General features: G+C 42.2%; 1 protein-coding gene across 9 annotated transcripts in view; it reads left to right on the top strand.

Annotated features, from left to right (window-relative positions):
• Positions 1-534: 534 nt before the first annotated feature.
• The window catches only part of GAPVD1 (GTPase activating protein and VPS9 domains 1), a 31,533-nt gene continuing 15,383 nt past the window's right edge, over positions 535-16,684 (top strand). Inside the window, exons 1-13 of one of the 9 annotated variants that reach the window (XM_015879440.1) lie at positions 535-607; positions 3,179-3,267; positions 6,136-6,347; positions 6,740-7,583; positions 8,675-8,761; positions 9,743-9,877; positions 10,000-10,189; positions 11,033-11,113; positions 12,338-12,498; positions 13,378-13,507; positions 14,375-14,500; positions 15,361-15,534; positions 15,832-15,972. In XM_015879440.1, coding sequence (XP_015734926.1) covers positions 6,163-6,347; positions 6,740-7,583; positions 8,675-8,761; positions 9,743-9,877; positions 10,000-10,189; positions 11,033-11,113; positions 12,338-12,498; positions 13,378-13,507; positions 14,375-14,500; positions 15,361-15,534; positions 15,832-15,972 — 2,254 coding nt within the window. In that variant the 5' untranslated portion in view covers positions 535-607; positions 3,179-3,267; positions 6,136-6,162. Of the gene's footprint in view, positions 608-646; positions 666-692; positions 817-1,788; positions 2,886-3,178; positions 3,268-5,444; positions 5,608-6,135; positions 6,348-6,739; positions 7,584-8,674; positions 8,762-9,742; positions 9,878-9,999; positions 10,190-11,032; positions 11,114-12,337; positions 12,499-13,377; positions 13,508-14,374; positions 14,501-15,360; positions 15,535-15,831; positions 15,973-16,684 lie in introns of those variants that run through there. The other 8 variants (XM_015879446.2, XM_015879442.2, XM_015879441.2 and 5 more) reach the window with 8 other exon arrangements.

Raw genomic sequence — 16,684 nt, forward strand, 5'->3', positions numbered from 1 at the left:
AGGCTGTGCCAGGCCCCATCCCGCGGGCAGTGAGCTCTGTGCTGCCTGAGGACCCTGGGATAGCTGCAAAACGAGGGCAAAGTTAAAGATCAGCCTGTGACCATGGAGCAGTAATCAGCTGCGATGGTGCTGCAGCATATGATGCTGTTTATGATTAGGCAGCGCTGTGACACGAGGCAGATCGCTGCCCGTTGTACTCTACTACTTGTCGCTGCGTTTCACCCGCAGGGCCGGCCGAGCCCTGACGGCCCTTTGTCGTAAAGCAGCGGCGGGACAAGGGCAGCGTCCGGCCGGTGCATCCCGGGGCACGGCGCCCGTCGGTGCCGCGCAGCGCCAAGTGCCCGCTCCGAGCCCGGCGTTCCCCCGCGCCACGCAACAGCAGCTCCCCATCAGAGCAACGTATCAGAGCTGCTCCGCCGTACCGCGGCCTCGGTGCGGGATCAAGAGAGAACACGGGCCGGGGCTGCGGGACTCCATGTGTCGGGACTCCATGTCTCGGGACTACAAGTCCCAGGAGCGCGGTGTCGCCGCCCGCCGCCTGCGCAGTGCCGCGCCGCGCCTGGCTCGGGGCCGCAGCGGAGCCGGGCGGCGGCGGAGCCGGGGCCGGGTAGGGGAGAGCGCTCAGCCCGCGCGGCCGGGACCGGCGCTCGGATCAACCCCCGGCGGTGCGGGGGAAGGGAGCGGAGGGGAGGGGAGGGGAAGGGAAGGAGGGCGAAGGCCGGGCCTGACCGACCGCTCTCCGCTTTTACGGGGAGCCGAGCGGGACGCGCGGCCGGCAGCGCGGCGAGGAGCAGGCCGACACGCCGACACGCCGAGGTGCCCGTCTCGTCCGCGCTCCCCGGGCTGGGTTTGGTCTCCGTAGCGCCGGGCGGGGGCCGCGCTCGCAGTCGGCGCCGTGGGAGCCGAGCGGGCCGCGCTCCGCCCGCAGCCCCGCTGCCATGTTAGCGCCGCGCCGCACGGCGGTGGTCGCCGATCGGGAGCGCTCCGTGCCGCGGCCCTCGGCGCTCCGTGCTGCGGCGGGACGGCGCCGTGCCGGGCTGCGGGGCGGTGTGAGCACCGGGTTTACGGGGTCCGTGTGACGGAGGTTTAGAACTCGTAACTCGGGCAGCGTCGTGACTTCCTTTTTTCGTTACGGATAGAGGCTTCGCGCCGGAGGACTTTGGTCAGCAGAGCGGCTTCTTGCAAAGTCACGGCGGCGCGGTGCGGAGCTGCGGGCTGTGCTGCCAGGAGCGGGGCGGGCACACGGCTGTGCCTCGGGTGGGAGCCGCGCCTGGGGGGTCTGAGGAACCACGCTGCTGTAATTGGTGTCAGCTGCGCTGGGGGCTGCGGGAAAAGGGCCTCAGAGCGGCTGTGTTGTGGTGGGCTCTGGGACATTGCAGGTGCTGTATGTGTGGGGTTGGCTGTACGGTACATCAGGTCCTGGAGAACGCGTGCTGCTCCATAGGGCAGGCAGCTCTGCGTGGTGGGCTGCCGAGCTCGGAACTTCAGGTTCTGCGCTTCTGCCTGGGAGTCAATTAGTGTGACTCATTGTGTAAGGGGAACAGCTCTTTCTAACAGCACGAGCTGCTGGAGCAGCTTTTGGCAGAGTTACGTGCCCCTGTTGACTCTCATAGACCACAGTTATGCCACAGCTGACTATTTAGTAGGCAGCTGAGCCTATGTGTTCCCGATATGTCCTTTTGATAAGAGACCCGAGAAATGAAGTGCTCATTGCAGACAGGTCTCGTGTTCAGTGTTAGTTGTGCAGCAGCCACTGAGCAGAAACAAATTTGAGGTACGAGTTTCATGTTAATGTTGATTAGATAGCTGGGTTGCAGCAGATTGGAATGCATTCTGCACGTTGTGTGTGTTTTGATGCGGTGGGTATTGTAATGTGAGGGTTCAGCAGATAAATCCTAAGTCATGGTGAACTGAAAAATGCTTGTTTTTTTAGCTCAGCTTTGGGAGGTAGGTTGCTACCTTATGGAAAGAAGGCTTGTTTGTTGTCACTATAAATATTAATGAAGATATTTTCATCTGGGGTAAATTAGCATGAAGCTATTCAGGTTTGCTTAGAAATCCTTTCTTAGTAAGTTGGAGTGATCTCAGTTTGGCCTTGCCCTGCCCTGCCTGCAGTAGATCTGCCCAAACTTGCTGTGGAAGCTGAGTCTTGTTTAGCCAGATGCAGGAAGAACAAATAACCCTGAGCAGGAAACGTTGGAGGAGGAAGAAGAATTTAGTGTTCTGTGGCAGTATGTGCTGCTTTGCTTACTCTCTTTTCTGTCAGCTGATCTGCAGAAATGTGTAACAGAGGTGCCACTTGTTTCTGTGTGCCGCAGTAAAAAAGCACACACTCTATGTACTGCTATTCAGCGCCCAGAGATTAAAGGGAGTGCTTTTAAACTCGAGAAGCAATCGATGTCTGTGTTTACCGAAGGTGTAGATTGCCTTGGATTCTGAAAAACTTTAAGGCATGCTGATAGTAGGGCAAAACATCTTAGATACTGTCAGCTCACACAGTCTGCTGTGGGGCATTGTGAGGTGAAATTGAGTTGCTGTGATAAGTCTTCCACTTAGTAGCTTATTAAGAAGTCTTAGAAGAAATGAAGGGTTTTCCTATCAAAATGAAGATACCAGAATTGAAAAATAGTTTGCAGGTAGCAGGAGTTATTGAATATCTGGTGTTTCTGCAGATGCATCAGATAGTTGGATTTCTGAATTTCCTCCTTCATACAATTACATGCAGACATCTTTTATTTCAAGTTTGACGGATGATTGTTATAAAGTGGGTAATTATGGGTGGCTTCCTTATTTGTGAGAAACTGATAAACAGGAACTAGTAGCAGCTGAGGTGGCTGCTGTTCTGTCTGCTCTGTTACCGCCTGCTGCAGTGCATTACCAAATACGTAAGTGTGGCTAATTGCTTCTTAAAGCTCTTGTCCTGAGCGCTGGCATGGCATGAATGCTGGGCAGCGTGGGAAGGTTAAAGAATGCAGCTGTTGTCTGCTTGCACTGATCATGAAGAGAAGGGTTTTTTGGAGGGGAGTGGTGCATCATATAGGTATATTAATGATAGAGTAGTTTCCCCTTTCAAATATAGGCCATGTGAATACCATTGTGTAAAGAGACTGATAACGTGTTAATGTTGCTTAACTAGGTTGGTTGGTTTGTTTTTGACTGTGTTCTATGCTTTCTTTAGAGTGAGTCTGAAGGCTTCTGAAGGTCCATGTGCGTCACAGCTCCAGCTTTCCATCTCCAGTGTTCTCAGACATCTGCCAGACACGGAAGGTGAACACCCACTTGTTTGCACTGATACTTGCTATGCTTGCATGACTGCAGAATAATTCATTTTTAAAGAGCTGGTAATAGGAGTGAATGATGTGTTCCTCATCTACAGAGGTATATTTTGATAGCAATTGGTAGTTGCCAACAAGTTTAGTATTTTGGAGTACTGTAAAGCCAAGGAAGCTGCTGATCCCTTTCTTGTGTACGTAGGGCACAAACTGCTGTCAGACAGTCAACGTTTTGCCCTATGGATTTTCAGTTTCCGAGAAAACAGCTGTGCTTACTGACCTCTCACAGATCAGTTTCAAAGCAGCTCTCCTCTCACTTTCATTATGTTTGTGTTCTGCAGTGCGGATAGGGAAGAGACTCAAAGATAGTGGCAGGTTGATAGGATGTCAATAGGTGCCATTACAAATCATGGCACTGTTGTGTGGAAGTCTTTTCTGCTGTTTTGTTGTGCTTTTTGCCCACTGACCAGACACATTATATATGTGCGTATTCAGGCTCAGACTATCTGGGAGTTGTAGTTGCTTTCTGAGTATTGGCTGGTTTTGGTGTGTTTTTTTTTTTAATTTCTCTTTTGATTGATTGCCCTTAGCTCTAGAAGAAGTTCTTGGTAATCTAACAGCTGCATACATGATTGCTTACTAGACATAGCTTGTTCTTTCTGAGCTGCTGTTATCTTTGTGCTGATTGGAATCTGGGGAGAACCACCTGAACTAACTTTCTGTTCAGGAATGTAGAGCCTCCAAGTGATCACCTTCAAACAGTCAATTAAAACTGTTGAAGTTTGGTAAACCATGAGCACTATTAAATACAGCCTTACACTGGAAAGCACCTGAAAGGACAGAAGGTAGTTCTACATTTCATAGTGGGGACGGTTAAATGGATGCAGCTTCTTTTCCCTATTTGCTATCAACAGCTGATAGTCCAAAACAAAGATTAGTTTGTACAGACAATATCAAGTTTGGTGCTGTTTTCCTGCAGGCCCTAAAATTCTGTGACTAAAAATAAAACTGAGTTGCAAGAAGTTATTGTTCATTTCTCAAAGACCTTTGGCAGTGATGTCAGTGTTTCTTTTTTCTAATCATTTGTCTGACACTGCCCTAGTTAAATACATCAGAATCGCTGCATCCTTGAAGTTCCTCGCTCAGTCTCATCTTTGAATAGCATAAATGCATGAGCTGTAACTGCTGGTTAGAGTTGCTGTTTTTTATTTGCTTGCTTTTCCTTTTTAAAAAGAGCTTTGTGTACAGGTTTGTCTGTGTTTGCTAGGAATGGCCTTAAAACTATCAGATTTAATTAGATATATATTCACGCATAAAGACGTGACAGTATCTGTTTCTGTCTCTGCTAGTGTTTTTGTTCTTTCATTTATAGTTTTAGCCTGATATAATTACACAGCTGAGGAGCGGTCATTGCTGCCAGCACCTGGTTATCAGGCTCTCACACTGGGGAAAAAACACCAGCAAGCACCAAGACATGTAAAACTTTGCCTGATTAGGGAACTAATCTGTATTCTTCAGAGTAGATCATCTCCTGCTCTGCTTAGCAGTGAACCACAGATCTTTAAAACAGTAAAAAGAGAGAGCCTGGTAAATTATTTGTAGTTCCTCAAGCATGGAATAAGTGGTCTTGTAGAGCTGAGCTTCTCTGGGATGGCTGCAGATTACTGGCAGTAAGTTTGTTTAACTCCAGCATAGCTTTCCAGGGTTCTCCACCACATCCCTCTTACAGCTCTGTCGTGTAGCCATTGCCAGTGTGTCCGGCAGCTCTGTACCATATATAGATCAAACCTTTCCCAAATTATCTAGTATTGCTGTTGATTCTGGTGAAGAAGAAGCCCCATGGCTGTTAATGATTCGATGGTGACATAATCTGATATGTGGGGTTCTACCCTTTCCCATGTCAGCATTATGCCATTTATGTTATTTTTGTTCAATGGAGTTTTCTTTTAGATGGATTTGCTGTTTGAATTTTTTCTACCTGGTCTAGAACTCTTCTTCTCACATAGTGGTAACAAGCGTAAGCTCTGACTTCGCAATTAGAAAACACTGAGACAGAACAGTGGCTAGTGTTGATTGATTGGCTTATTTTGAAACTGCTCTGACAGGAAAACCTCTGCTTGTTTCAGTTTCTCTCTTTAAAAAACACTTTCGGATTGACCCTCCAAGAATACTCTTACAAATGGAAATATTTGAGGAAATTTTCTGAATGAGTTCTACTGCTGAGCAGCATCCCCAGGTGTATTTCCAGCTGCTGCCTTGTCTAGCAATTGATGCTCCTTGGTTTCGTTCATTTTATTCATATATTTATCTAGCAAAGAAGTCCAGTTATACAAAGGTGAGAGATGACATTTGTTGTAGCAGTCCAGAGATAACCATGCCCACATGCTTGCATCGTGCTGTGTTATGTGCTGTGCTTTAGGGGAAAGTAGGAAGCGCAAAACTTTTTGCATGTTCACCGTGCAGGTGGCACAGTGGGACGACTCCTCTGTCTCCCTGCACTTGCCTCTCCTAGGCTATGGCACTGACTGCAGCTCTCCTCCGGCCCATTTCTTACCTTGTGTTTTGGAGTGTGGTGTAAGCCTTGTGGTGTGGCACTGTGTCACTGTTTCAGTTGGTGAGTGTGAGCTGGAGATACCATTGCTGCTGTGCGAGTGTCCCTGGTGTGCTGACATGACAAGGGGTTAATGAAACTGACAGCTAGAAAACTTTACATGGAGGCAGAATGGGCACAGAAGTATTTACTGCTAAGCTTATAGCCTCCTTAGTTTGTTACTTTTGCTTATTACTTCATTGGGGCTGACAGAACAGTTTCCAATACTGTTGGAATTCACCAATTTCATTCCTTTTTTTTCCTTTCTTTCAGTGAGTACTGTGTAGTCTGCTGTCAAAGATGGTGAAGCTGGATATACACACGCTGGCTCATCACCTCAAGCAGGAACGACTGTATGTAAACTCAGAAAAGCAACTTATTCAGAGGCTGAATGCAGATGTATTGAAGACAGCTGAAAAGCTGTACCGCACAGCATGGATTTCCAAGCAGCAACGGATTAACTTGGACAGGCTGATCATAACAAGGTGACTTGGAGGGATGGTGGCTCTGGGGAGAACTGATACCTAAACTTCTGTGAATTGCAGCAAAACTACCAGATTCTTCACATTTTCACACTCTAGAGTCCTTTGCTGTACTAATGACAATAGTACTTTTTAAAGAGAAATCTAAACTGAGTTATCTGACCCACCAAAGACTTGTTTGTTGTATGCTTAAACTACCATCTTTCTAACGTGCGTATTTGTTTTGCTGCTCTCTGTGGTTTATGGGAACAAACTGTTCTTATTTTTGAATTTGGAAATCATTTGGGTTAACTATATGGAAAGACATCTTTTGTGTGAACAGATTGGCTGTATGACATCTGGTAAATCTGTTTGCTTAAGAGTTTACTTAGAGTGTTTCAATGTTTTTCTTTAAGTGCGGAAGCATCTCCTGCTGAATGCTGTCAGCATGCTAAAGTCTTGGAGGATACACAGTTTGTGGATGGATATAAGCAGTTGGGATTTCAAGAGACTGCTTATGGAGAGTTCCTAAACAGATTGAGAGAGAACCCCAGGCTTATCGCATCCTGTCTGGTTGCTGGAGAGAAGCTCAACCAGGACAACACCCAGAGTGTCATTCACACAGTCTTTACCTCCATTTATGGCAACTGCATCATGCAGGAGGATGAGAGCTACCTCCTGCAGGTCCTTCGTTACTTGATTGAATTTGAACTTAAGGAAAGTGATAACCCTAGGCGGCTGTTGAGACGAGGCACTTGTGCATTCAGCATCTTATTCAAACTTTTCTCTGAAGGACTTTTTTCTGCAAAACTCTTTCTTACTGCAACTTTACATGAGCCAATCATGCAGCTTCTGGTCGAAGATGAAGATCATCTGGAAACTGATCCAAACAAATTAATAGAGAGATTCTCTCCCGTCCAACAGGAAAAGTTGTTTGGAGAGAAAGGCACAGAAAAATTTAAGCAAAGAGTCCAAGAAATGGTTGACTCCAATGAGGCAAAGCTGGTGACCTTGGTGAACAAATTCATTGGCTATCTCAAACAAAACACGTACTGTTTTCCACATAGCTTGCGATGGATTGTGTCTCAAATGTACAAAACGCTCTCGTGCGTAGACAGGCTGGAGGTTGGGGAGGTCAGAGCAATGTGCACAGATCTCCTTCTAGCATGTTTCATCTGTCCTGCAATTGTTAATCCAGAACAGTATGGGATAATTTCTGATGCTCCTATAAACGAGGTGGCGAGATTTAATCTGATGCAGGTATGACTCATTTTGAACTAATCTAAAAAAGACGTGGAGAAAAATGTTCTTGGTGTGGTTTTTTTTCTGCTACAACAGGTGGTACTACATTAAAAGGTAAAGAGCATTGTTCATCCTATATATAAGACAAATGCTAATATAATGCTTGTGTCATCATAGCTCAGGAGGCCTGCTTTAAAGTTAATGTGCCTGTTTAAATCCTTTAAAACACTATAGGATGCATTCCTTTATCTCTTACGAAAGTGGCAAATATACCTTATGAAAGCTATTCCGAGAAGTGAAAGCTGCAATTAGATTTATGCTTTAAGATGAATTCTGGAAGTATATGTGAAGTCACATTGTACTATGTGAGGTATTTAACAATATGATGAGATATTTTTGCTGACGAAAAAGTTGTCGGGCAGTAGCGGGCAGTTTGTCTGCTGGTAGCAGCCTCCTATTTTATTAGGGCATTCCCCAGCCTTCATGAGAAATACTTGTCTCTGTGTAGATCTCAAACAATTTGATGACTGAATATAAAACCGTTTCCTGATGACATTAAACATCATTATATTTAGTGGAGGGTATTCCCCACACATATAGCAGAGCCTGCTTTTAAATGTCTGTGAACTGGACAGTAAGTGATTCCCACAGAAAATTACTGTGATGAATTTCACTCGAACTGCACTTTACTAGCAGTCCTTGCAGTATTTTTCAGAGAAACCTAAGTAATCTTGTCCAGTGTTGCTGCCTGCAGGTTGTAACAGAGCTTGCAATTGGCAGCTCTTTAATAAAAACTGAGAGTGGTTTGCAGTTGGTGATTAATCAGGATTATTTTCTCTGGTCTGGAGTTGGCTCTCTTCCTATTTTTTTCCTCCAGCTTTAACTTAAAGTATATACAGCCATTCAGGTTGGCTATGTTTGAGATGTGAGAATTGAGAGTTGAACCTAGGTTATGTTGTAGAAACAAATATGCGTTGTTCCTAGATTTTCTACTTAATTGCCACAACTGCTTTTGGTTTTTATTATTCGTGGAATGGAGGAGTGTCTTAACAGGGTCCATCTTGATGTTGTTTTGAAATGCTTATTCCTCATAGTTCTTCTCTTTCCAGGTTGGAAGACTTCTTCAGCAACTGGCAATGACAGGTTCTGAAGAGGGAGATCCACGTATGAAGAGCAACCTTGCTAAATTCGACAAAGTAAGAGTCTAAAATAAAAGGAGCTAGGACTCCTGGGTGTGCTTCATCCTTCTGCAGCTTCTTTGTTCGGACATTGCAAAGGCCTTGCTAAGCAGTTGATTTATGTGTTACATGTACTGAAAAGCAGATTAAATCCTGCACAGAGCTGGGAACAAAATCTCGAGTACAAATTCGAGGTTCAGGGATTCTCAATTCTGCTCTGGCATAATGCTTCTTTTTAAAAGGAAACGTAGAAAAGACATTAAAGCAAGTTAATCTTTTCAAGTGAAACTTTGAATTGCTGTCTGTATTTTTCTTCTGAACCTAAAGAAAAAACTCAAATCTTCAGACAACTTCTGTGTAAAACATAGTGCTGGGATAAGTAATTTGGTAGCACAAGGAACTTCTGTTTCTTGCTTTTTTTGTTCACCTTTTCCCCTGTTGGTGTCAGTCCTCCATATCAATTTTGCAGTTACTTTATCAGAACGGTGAGGCAGATGGGTTTTGATTTATTGCTGTATAGTTTAACAACAACAGCAAAAAAAGATTTGCTTTAGTAACTTGAAGATTTTTGCCGATTACAGTTGTGCAGCACTGTACAAAGTTAGTCATTTATTGTATAAGTAACAGGTTAGAAAGTGACGCCGCACGATGCTTTCTTGTTTCACTTCTAGTCTGTGCTCAGCACATTCTTCAGGACAGGATGTTTACCATAAGCAATATGATTCCCATTGAAAATATGATCGTGCTCCTTTGCAATGAAACACTTATGTGAGTTAACACTTAAATGTGGGAAAGATCAGAAGAAAGTACTAAAACTAGCTGCAGGCTTTCCTTACTTTCAGTGGTTTTAATGATGCATGGTATTTTGTCCTGAAATCTTAAAAATAGGAAGCAAAGCTTATATTACTATGTAAAATATTTAGCTCTTGTGTTAGTGAACTGAAGTGCTTTTCAATCTCTGGTAAACGGTCTTTTGTTTCCAAACTTCTTTCTTTGCAGAGCTGTGTTGCAGCTTTCCTAGATGTCGTTATTGATGGGCGTGCAGTTGAAACTCCTCCCATGTCTTCAGTCAATCTTCTGGAGGGGCTGAGTAGAACAGTGGTTTACATGACATACAGCCAGCTAACTACTCTGGTAATCTCTTAAGTTTTGAACTAGAAGTAGTATAAACTTGCCCTGTATGTTTACAGGTAGTTGATAAACAGTGCTGATAATTTACTCTGCAATTCTTAACAACATGAATTCTAAATTTGTAGGTTGGTTTCATGCGAAATGTGATGTTGAGTGATCAGCTTAAGGAAGATCGGATGGCTTTGGAAAACTTGCTAGCAAACTTACCCCAGAACAAACCAGGGAAAAGTAGCAGCCTTGAAATGACTCCGTACAGTACCCCACAGCTCTCTCCTGCGACCACTCCAGCTAACAAAAAAAATCGGTTACCAATAGGTAAGGATGGCAAGCAGTGCATTTTTTCTTTACTATTTTTCCAGTCCTCTTTTAGGTGTAGTCCTCTTCGGCTGCACCTTCAGTTCTACTTTCTGTGTGTAGATGGTGAAGTATTTTCTTTTGTGTAGACGGGCATCTGTACTATTTTCTGATGCAAGCACAGTGAGCCTCTCCACTCTGGATTGAGCTGTAGAAAAACGCTGATATAGCTGTTGTTCAGGCCATAGTGCAAAGGGTAATAATGGGAAAATTTGAAGATGGGAAGTTTGCTGAGGAAAGTGGTAAGATGAAAGCTCTGGCACTTTGTTATTGTTCAGAGTAAAATTGAAATGATTGAGTCTTAGAAGGGAGCTGATGTGAGGAAGGAATGACGAGTAGGACTTCTAGAGAGTGTGATAAGGAGAGACTGTCTCTTTTCCATCATCTGCCTGATCTCGCTGTGGCAGTATACTGTAATGCAATTTTATGTTTTCTTTTTCAGTAGTATTTCTGAATCTTGAAGTTTTGCATCTTGGTGATGTTTTCTGTAAAAATAGGAAGTGTGGTGCTCTTATCTGGTGTATATTATTGTGGGTATGACCACATGGGAAATTTTTGTTAGTTTGACAGCTTTGATGTCAGTTTGTAGTGAGTTCAAACTATACAGAGCCAGTTCAGAGACACAGAAACCCAAACAACCTCCTAACAAATCTATCCCAGGTTGTTTTTACTCTGCATCTGAATGGTTTTCTCTCATAGATCTATGAAGTATTAGCACAATAGCTTTTATTTTATATAATAAAATAGTGTCGTTGCTCAAAATTTTGATTTCTTTTGTTTCATTTTAATGCTTTCAAAATCCAGGACAGCAGTTGGCAGCCATTACTGCCTGGGATACTTCTGCTACCAATCTTTCAGCTCATATAACTCTAGTAACCCCTTTTGGTGGGTAATGCCCTCTTTCTGTTCTTCTCTACTTTTATTTGTAACACGGTTGTGATACTTTAAGCATGCTTGTGGTTTACTTTGGCACTCAGTTGCTTTTTCAGATTTCTTAATTGATTTCTATATGAAGCTCATTTTATATGTACATGTAGTTTTTAAAAAACAAACAAAAACATAACAGACCTTATGTGCATCTGTGTGATAGTTTTAAAATCAAAGCTTGGCCTGTTAGTTCTGCACACTTGTTTTTCCTAGATCAAATAAGCAAATGGCTGGTGTCATGCTACCATACTTAGCAGCCTTAATTCCATGTAGGCGTTTTTCCTTTCTCGGTGTCAAACGGGGGAAATGAGGCTACTTGAAAAGGCAGATAAGGAGCCACGAAACAGTCAAACACCTGACATTGAATCTTTGCATCTGTGTTTCAGACAACTGCTTGAATAACTTTTCTCTGCTTCTTAGGAGAAAAATTGCTCAACAAATTAGTTTTAAGCCACAGGGACCTTTTCTGTTGGTCACAGACTTCTTAATGTTCTCCACCAACTTACTAAGGGTCTTTCTGTGATTGGAATGCACAGTCTCACAAATGCAGAATCTGTTTTTCAGGAGATCTTTTTGCTTCTTTTTGGGTACTTTGTCAAGTTTTCCCCTATTTGCTTAGACCAGTGGCAGACTGTTGTGAGGATGTGTGGTTTATCTAGGTTCTGTGGGTATGTATGACTACTAGTTATACTTTGAGGTATCTTTTGAGATCCCTTTCAGTTATGTGGATAATGTTTTGTTAAAAAGATTACTCCATGTTACAAATGAAGTGCAGGTGACTAATTCCCACCTTCCCAGCTCCTAAACAGCTCTTTTGTGGCCACTGTTAAATCTGCTGCTACTGCTTGGCTTTATTTTGTATTCTCATGTCTGAAGGTTGGGCCAATTGGAGTTACTGAAATTGGTGTAGAAATTCATGTAGGCAGATAGGATGCAATATACCTTGTTTCTCTAAGCTGTTCTGTTGAAGATTGCTTATTCACTCATCAATATTTGATTTTTAAAGACTAGCTCCTTCTCTCAACTTCTAGTAAGACTGCCTTTTATGTTTGTTAGCATGCATGTTACCAATTGAAAACATTACAGTTCTGTATTTCCATCTTATTGTCTTTTTTTTTTTTTTTTTCTCTCTCTAAACAAGTAATAGCTTTCTAATGCTAATATTTCAAAATACTTCCTTAGCAACTCGTAGCAGAAGTAGGTCAAATATTCTTATGGATCAGCATGGGGATCACGAAGGGTCCTCCCAGGAGACCATCCCAGAAGTTCAGCCAGAAGAAGTGCTGGTGATTTCCTTGGGAGCAGGTCCACAGATCACTCCAGGAATGATGTCAGAAAATGAGGTATGCAACGTCATTGAAGCTCAGGTGTTTTTAAAATACACCCTCTGTATTCTTTAGTAGCAGAACAGTGAACCTATGACACTTGGATTTGGGCAGTAAATCTAGGAGAGTAATTAAAATACTCACTTTGTTTTGTTTGTCTGCTTTACTGAACTTGGGTATTTTAGCTCCCTGTGTTAGTTATTTTCCAACAACTTCATACACCTGCAAGGTCTGAAAATTAGTATATTAGCACAGGAAAAACATAGCTGGCAGAGGCTTTGTTGTCTAACATGCTTAAGAGCAAACCAGGCCTGCATTAATTAATTCCATTACATCTCAGTGTTCTTTGTCCTTTGCCTTGAATGACAATGAATGAAAGCACTGGGATGCTGATCCCAAAGTTTCTGGCAATTCAGACTTGCATCACACCAGCCAAGCTTCTTATGAGGTGGAGCTGTGGCTGTGCTGCCATGAGTGCCCTCAGACTGTCTCTGAGGACAGGGCTGCTCATACAGCCTCCTTCTTCAGCAGACATGGAACAGCACTCTGCTTTCATCTTTGTCATTTTGCCTGATAGGTTGGACTATCTGCTCTTGCAGCCTTATGTAACCATGAGTTTACATGTTAGGCTAGAGGGTCAGGGAGGGAGCTACTGGTTCTGTTGTTAACAGGATTTGCCTTGTGTTCTCATCGTGGTTACTGTTTGTTTTCTCCAGGCCCTTTGGAGATAAACTTATATTTTCTTTTTCAAATGGAATGTTAGAAATTTGATAGTGCCATTAGCATCTAGGAGAAAAAAGGAATACAAAATGTGTGCAATGTTTTGTGTGCTGTATAATCAACAGGAAAGAAATAGATTATTTTAAAGAAGTATTGTTTCATTCCTCCACTCCTCAGGTCTTAAATATGCAGCTTGCAGATGGTGGACAAGGAGATGTCCCTGTTGATGAAAACAAACTCCATGGTAAACCTGATAAAACCTTGCGCTTTTCACTCTGCAGTGATAATCTGGAAGGAATATCTGAAGGTGAAGGGTTACTTAAGTCTTGAAGAAGTTTTGTCCCTTTTTTTTTTTTTTCATGAAAGGAACTTCTGTTAAAGGTAGCATGTCATCTTTAATGTTTTGGAGATCAGGCTTTGTTGCTTTAAGAGCTTTTCTTTTCTGTTAGTCCTTTGGAGATAAAGTTTGGGAACTGAATTTTGACCTGCAAGGACATATCTTAGTCTGAGAATTATGGCAAAAAAACTGGATTTAAAAGATTAAAACAGACGGATTATTTATTTATTTATTTTTTAATTAATTGAACTATTTATATGAAGGTAAACTGACTTATCTCTAAAATTAGAGTTCTCAGACTTTTTTCATGATCTTTTAATTAACTACTACACAGAGTGGTATCTGGACTCAGATCAGTTCTTCTCTGAGTCTCACCCAAAACAAGGCAGGGTTTATCTGTGGTATTGAAGAGGTTTGTACAAATTCTGCAGCAGGCATTATAGTTATTAAGTTATACTATAACTTCTATCACATAGTTTTTACTCTTCTTAAAATAAGCAAACAAGCAAATGAACAGTTAAACATGTTGACGTCAACCTCTTTACTGACTTTTAGTTAAAGTATGGTAATGGTGAGATTTACTCTGGTAATGTATTTTTAGGTTAGTATAATCAGTATGATCCACTATGCATGTAAAATACAACTCACAGTTCAGGTTAAGTATCTATAAAGTAGACATTAAGAGCAGAGAAACAGTTTATCAGTTTGCTGTTTCATATTGAGATTATTACTTAATTTCTCTTTGTTGTTTTTGTTAAATGTTTCCTGGATTGTTGATCCTGCATATTTAGGAACTGGTATTCAAATCAGATTTACAATAAAATATCTTTTTCACAGGTCCTTCAAATCGCTCCAACTCAGTATCATCTTTGGATTTGGAAGGGGAGTCTGTATCAGAGCTTGGTGCAGGACCCTCTGGGAGCAATGGTGTTGAAGCTCTGCAGCTGCTGGAGCACGAACAAGGCAGGTGCAGATTCTCTGAAACAAGAGCCTGTGGTGCTATGGATGGGAAAGACAAAGTTCTGTGGAAAAAGATTAACAAATTGACTAGTTTGGGGTAAAAATAAGTAAATGCTCGCTTTATGCAATCAGTTTTGCATTCATTTCTATTTGGATTTTTTTTTCTTTTGTTGTTTTGTTTTCCTCTAGAAGTATTTCTTGTGGTTCGTAGGAAAAATAATGTTTGGGATTTTGAGACTTAAGTCCTTTATGGGAATGTGCGTTTGAAGTTTTGCTTGATACTTAACTGTCCCTTCAAGGGAATAAGGAGGCCTGGATTGGAGTAGTCTTAGAGCATCTGGCTTAGTTTTAGAATGTTTTTGTCAAACATTGGAATTGGCTCCTCAGAGAGGTTTTGGAGTCTCCAGCTTTGTAGATTTTCAAGATGTGACTTGATGTGACTGGATGTGGCCTTGAGCCAACCTGTAACTAACTGTGTTTTGAGTAGAGGGCTTTGGACTTCAGTTACCCCTTCTAGCCTCAGCATTTCTGTGAGAAGTTCTTTTTATAGGAATTGCTTTAAGTTTCCTGATAGCATGTTACTTTTATCTATTACTTTGTCTGTAGTTTATGTCACCAAATGTAGCAAGATTTTTCTTACACTTCAAATACACTGTAGTGCTTTCAGGCACCATTTCTTGATTAGTATAGTATAGAATAGTATATATAGTACTTTACAGATGCTGCTTTTAAAAGCTGTCTTATCTGACAGAGTCAGAGTTTGTGGTTTTGTTTTTCCTTTTCCTTTAATGTACTCCTATGCATTTTCAATTAGAAGTGGAGGGGCCTTTCAAAAAAACTCAGTACTTTTTATTTTTATTTAGCCACAACTCAGGATAATCTTGATGACAAGCTCCGTAAATTTGAAATCCGTGATATGATGGGGTTGACTGATGACAGAGATATATCAGAAACTGTGAGTGAAACTTGGAGCACGGATGTCTTGGGTAGTGACTTTGATCCAAATATTGATGAAGATCGTTTGCAAGAAATTGCAGGTAACTCAGTTGTGCACCTGATGTGTTAAAATGCTCCACGCTTTCTGTAAAATGGTCAAGTTGCAAAGCTCTTCTCATCTCTTTCGAAATTAGTGTTCGCATTTGTTAAAGAAAATCTTTTTCTATAGGAAGATTTTGCACTCATGACCTGTCTAGCATCTGGTCACTCATTTCTGTATTTACAATGTTCTTTCATTATTACCTTAAGGACACTTAAAATGTCTTATTTTTCTCTTGTATTATATCTCTCTTCAGGATGCATATATGCCACTATACATTTCTGCTTTGCTTTTGCAGGTGCAGCTGCAGAGAACATGCTAGGCAGCTTGCTGTGTTTACCAGGTTCAGGATCTGTGTTGCTTGATCCTTGCACAGGTTCAACCATCTCAGAAACCACAAGTGAGGCCTGGAGTGTGGAAGTATTACCAAGCGATTCAGGTCAGAATTGTGTATTTTGTGGCTATTTAGTGTGAACCAGAAGCAGCACCCTCTGACTCAAATTCCTCAAGAAAACGTTGCCTTAATGTCCTGACATTCAGCAGTATTGCCTTAGTGTTTGTGAGTGCTTTTAGTATTAGAAGGATGAAGTATTTACAGGCAGAGAGACTTTTATTCACGTAAGTTCTTAAGTTCTGAAAAGAGAGAAAAGGGATTACAAAGCAAAATTCTTTTTTGCTTTCTTTTCCAGTGATGCTAAGTAGTTCTATCTCTGATCACAATTTAATTTAGTTAACTTGTATTACTTAAAGACAGTGGAATACAGTACTTAAGTATTTGGCAAGTTTTTACTTATGTGGTTGGAATACCGCTATCTTGGTGAACTGGTTCACAGAATCACAGAATTATCAAGGTTGGAAAAGACCTAGAAGATCATCTAGTCCAACCATTACCAATAATTCCCGGCTAAATCATATTCCTCAACACAACATCCAAAAGTTTCTTGAACACTCCCATGGTCGGCGACTCCATTACCTCCCTGGGCAGTGCATTCCAATGCCTGACTACCCTTTCCGAGAAGTAATACTTTACAGAATCACAGAATGACCCGGGTTGGAAGGGACCTCAAGGATCATGTAATTCCAACCCCCCTGCCTAGCAGGGCCACCAAAAAATACACCTTTACTAGATCGAATTGCCCAGGGCCCCGTCC

Source organism: Coturnix japonica, chromosome 17, assembly GCF_001577835.2.
Source record: "Coturnix japonica isolate 7356 chromosome 17, Coturnix japonica 2.1, whole genome shotgun sequence".
Taxonomy (NCBI): Eukaryota; Metazoa; Chordata; class Aves; order Galliformes; family Phasianidae; genus Coturnix; species Coturnix japonica.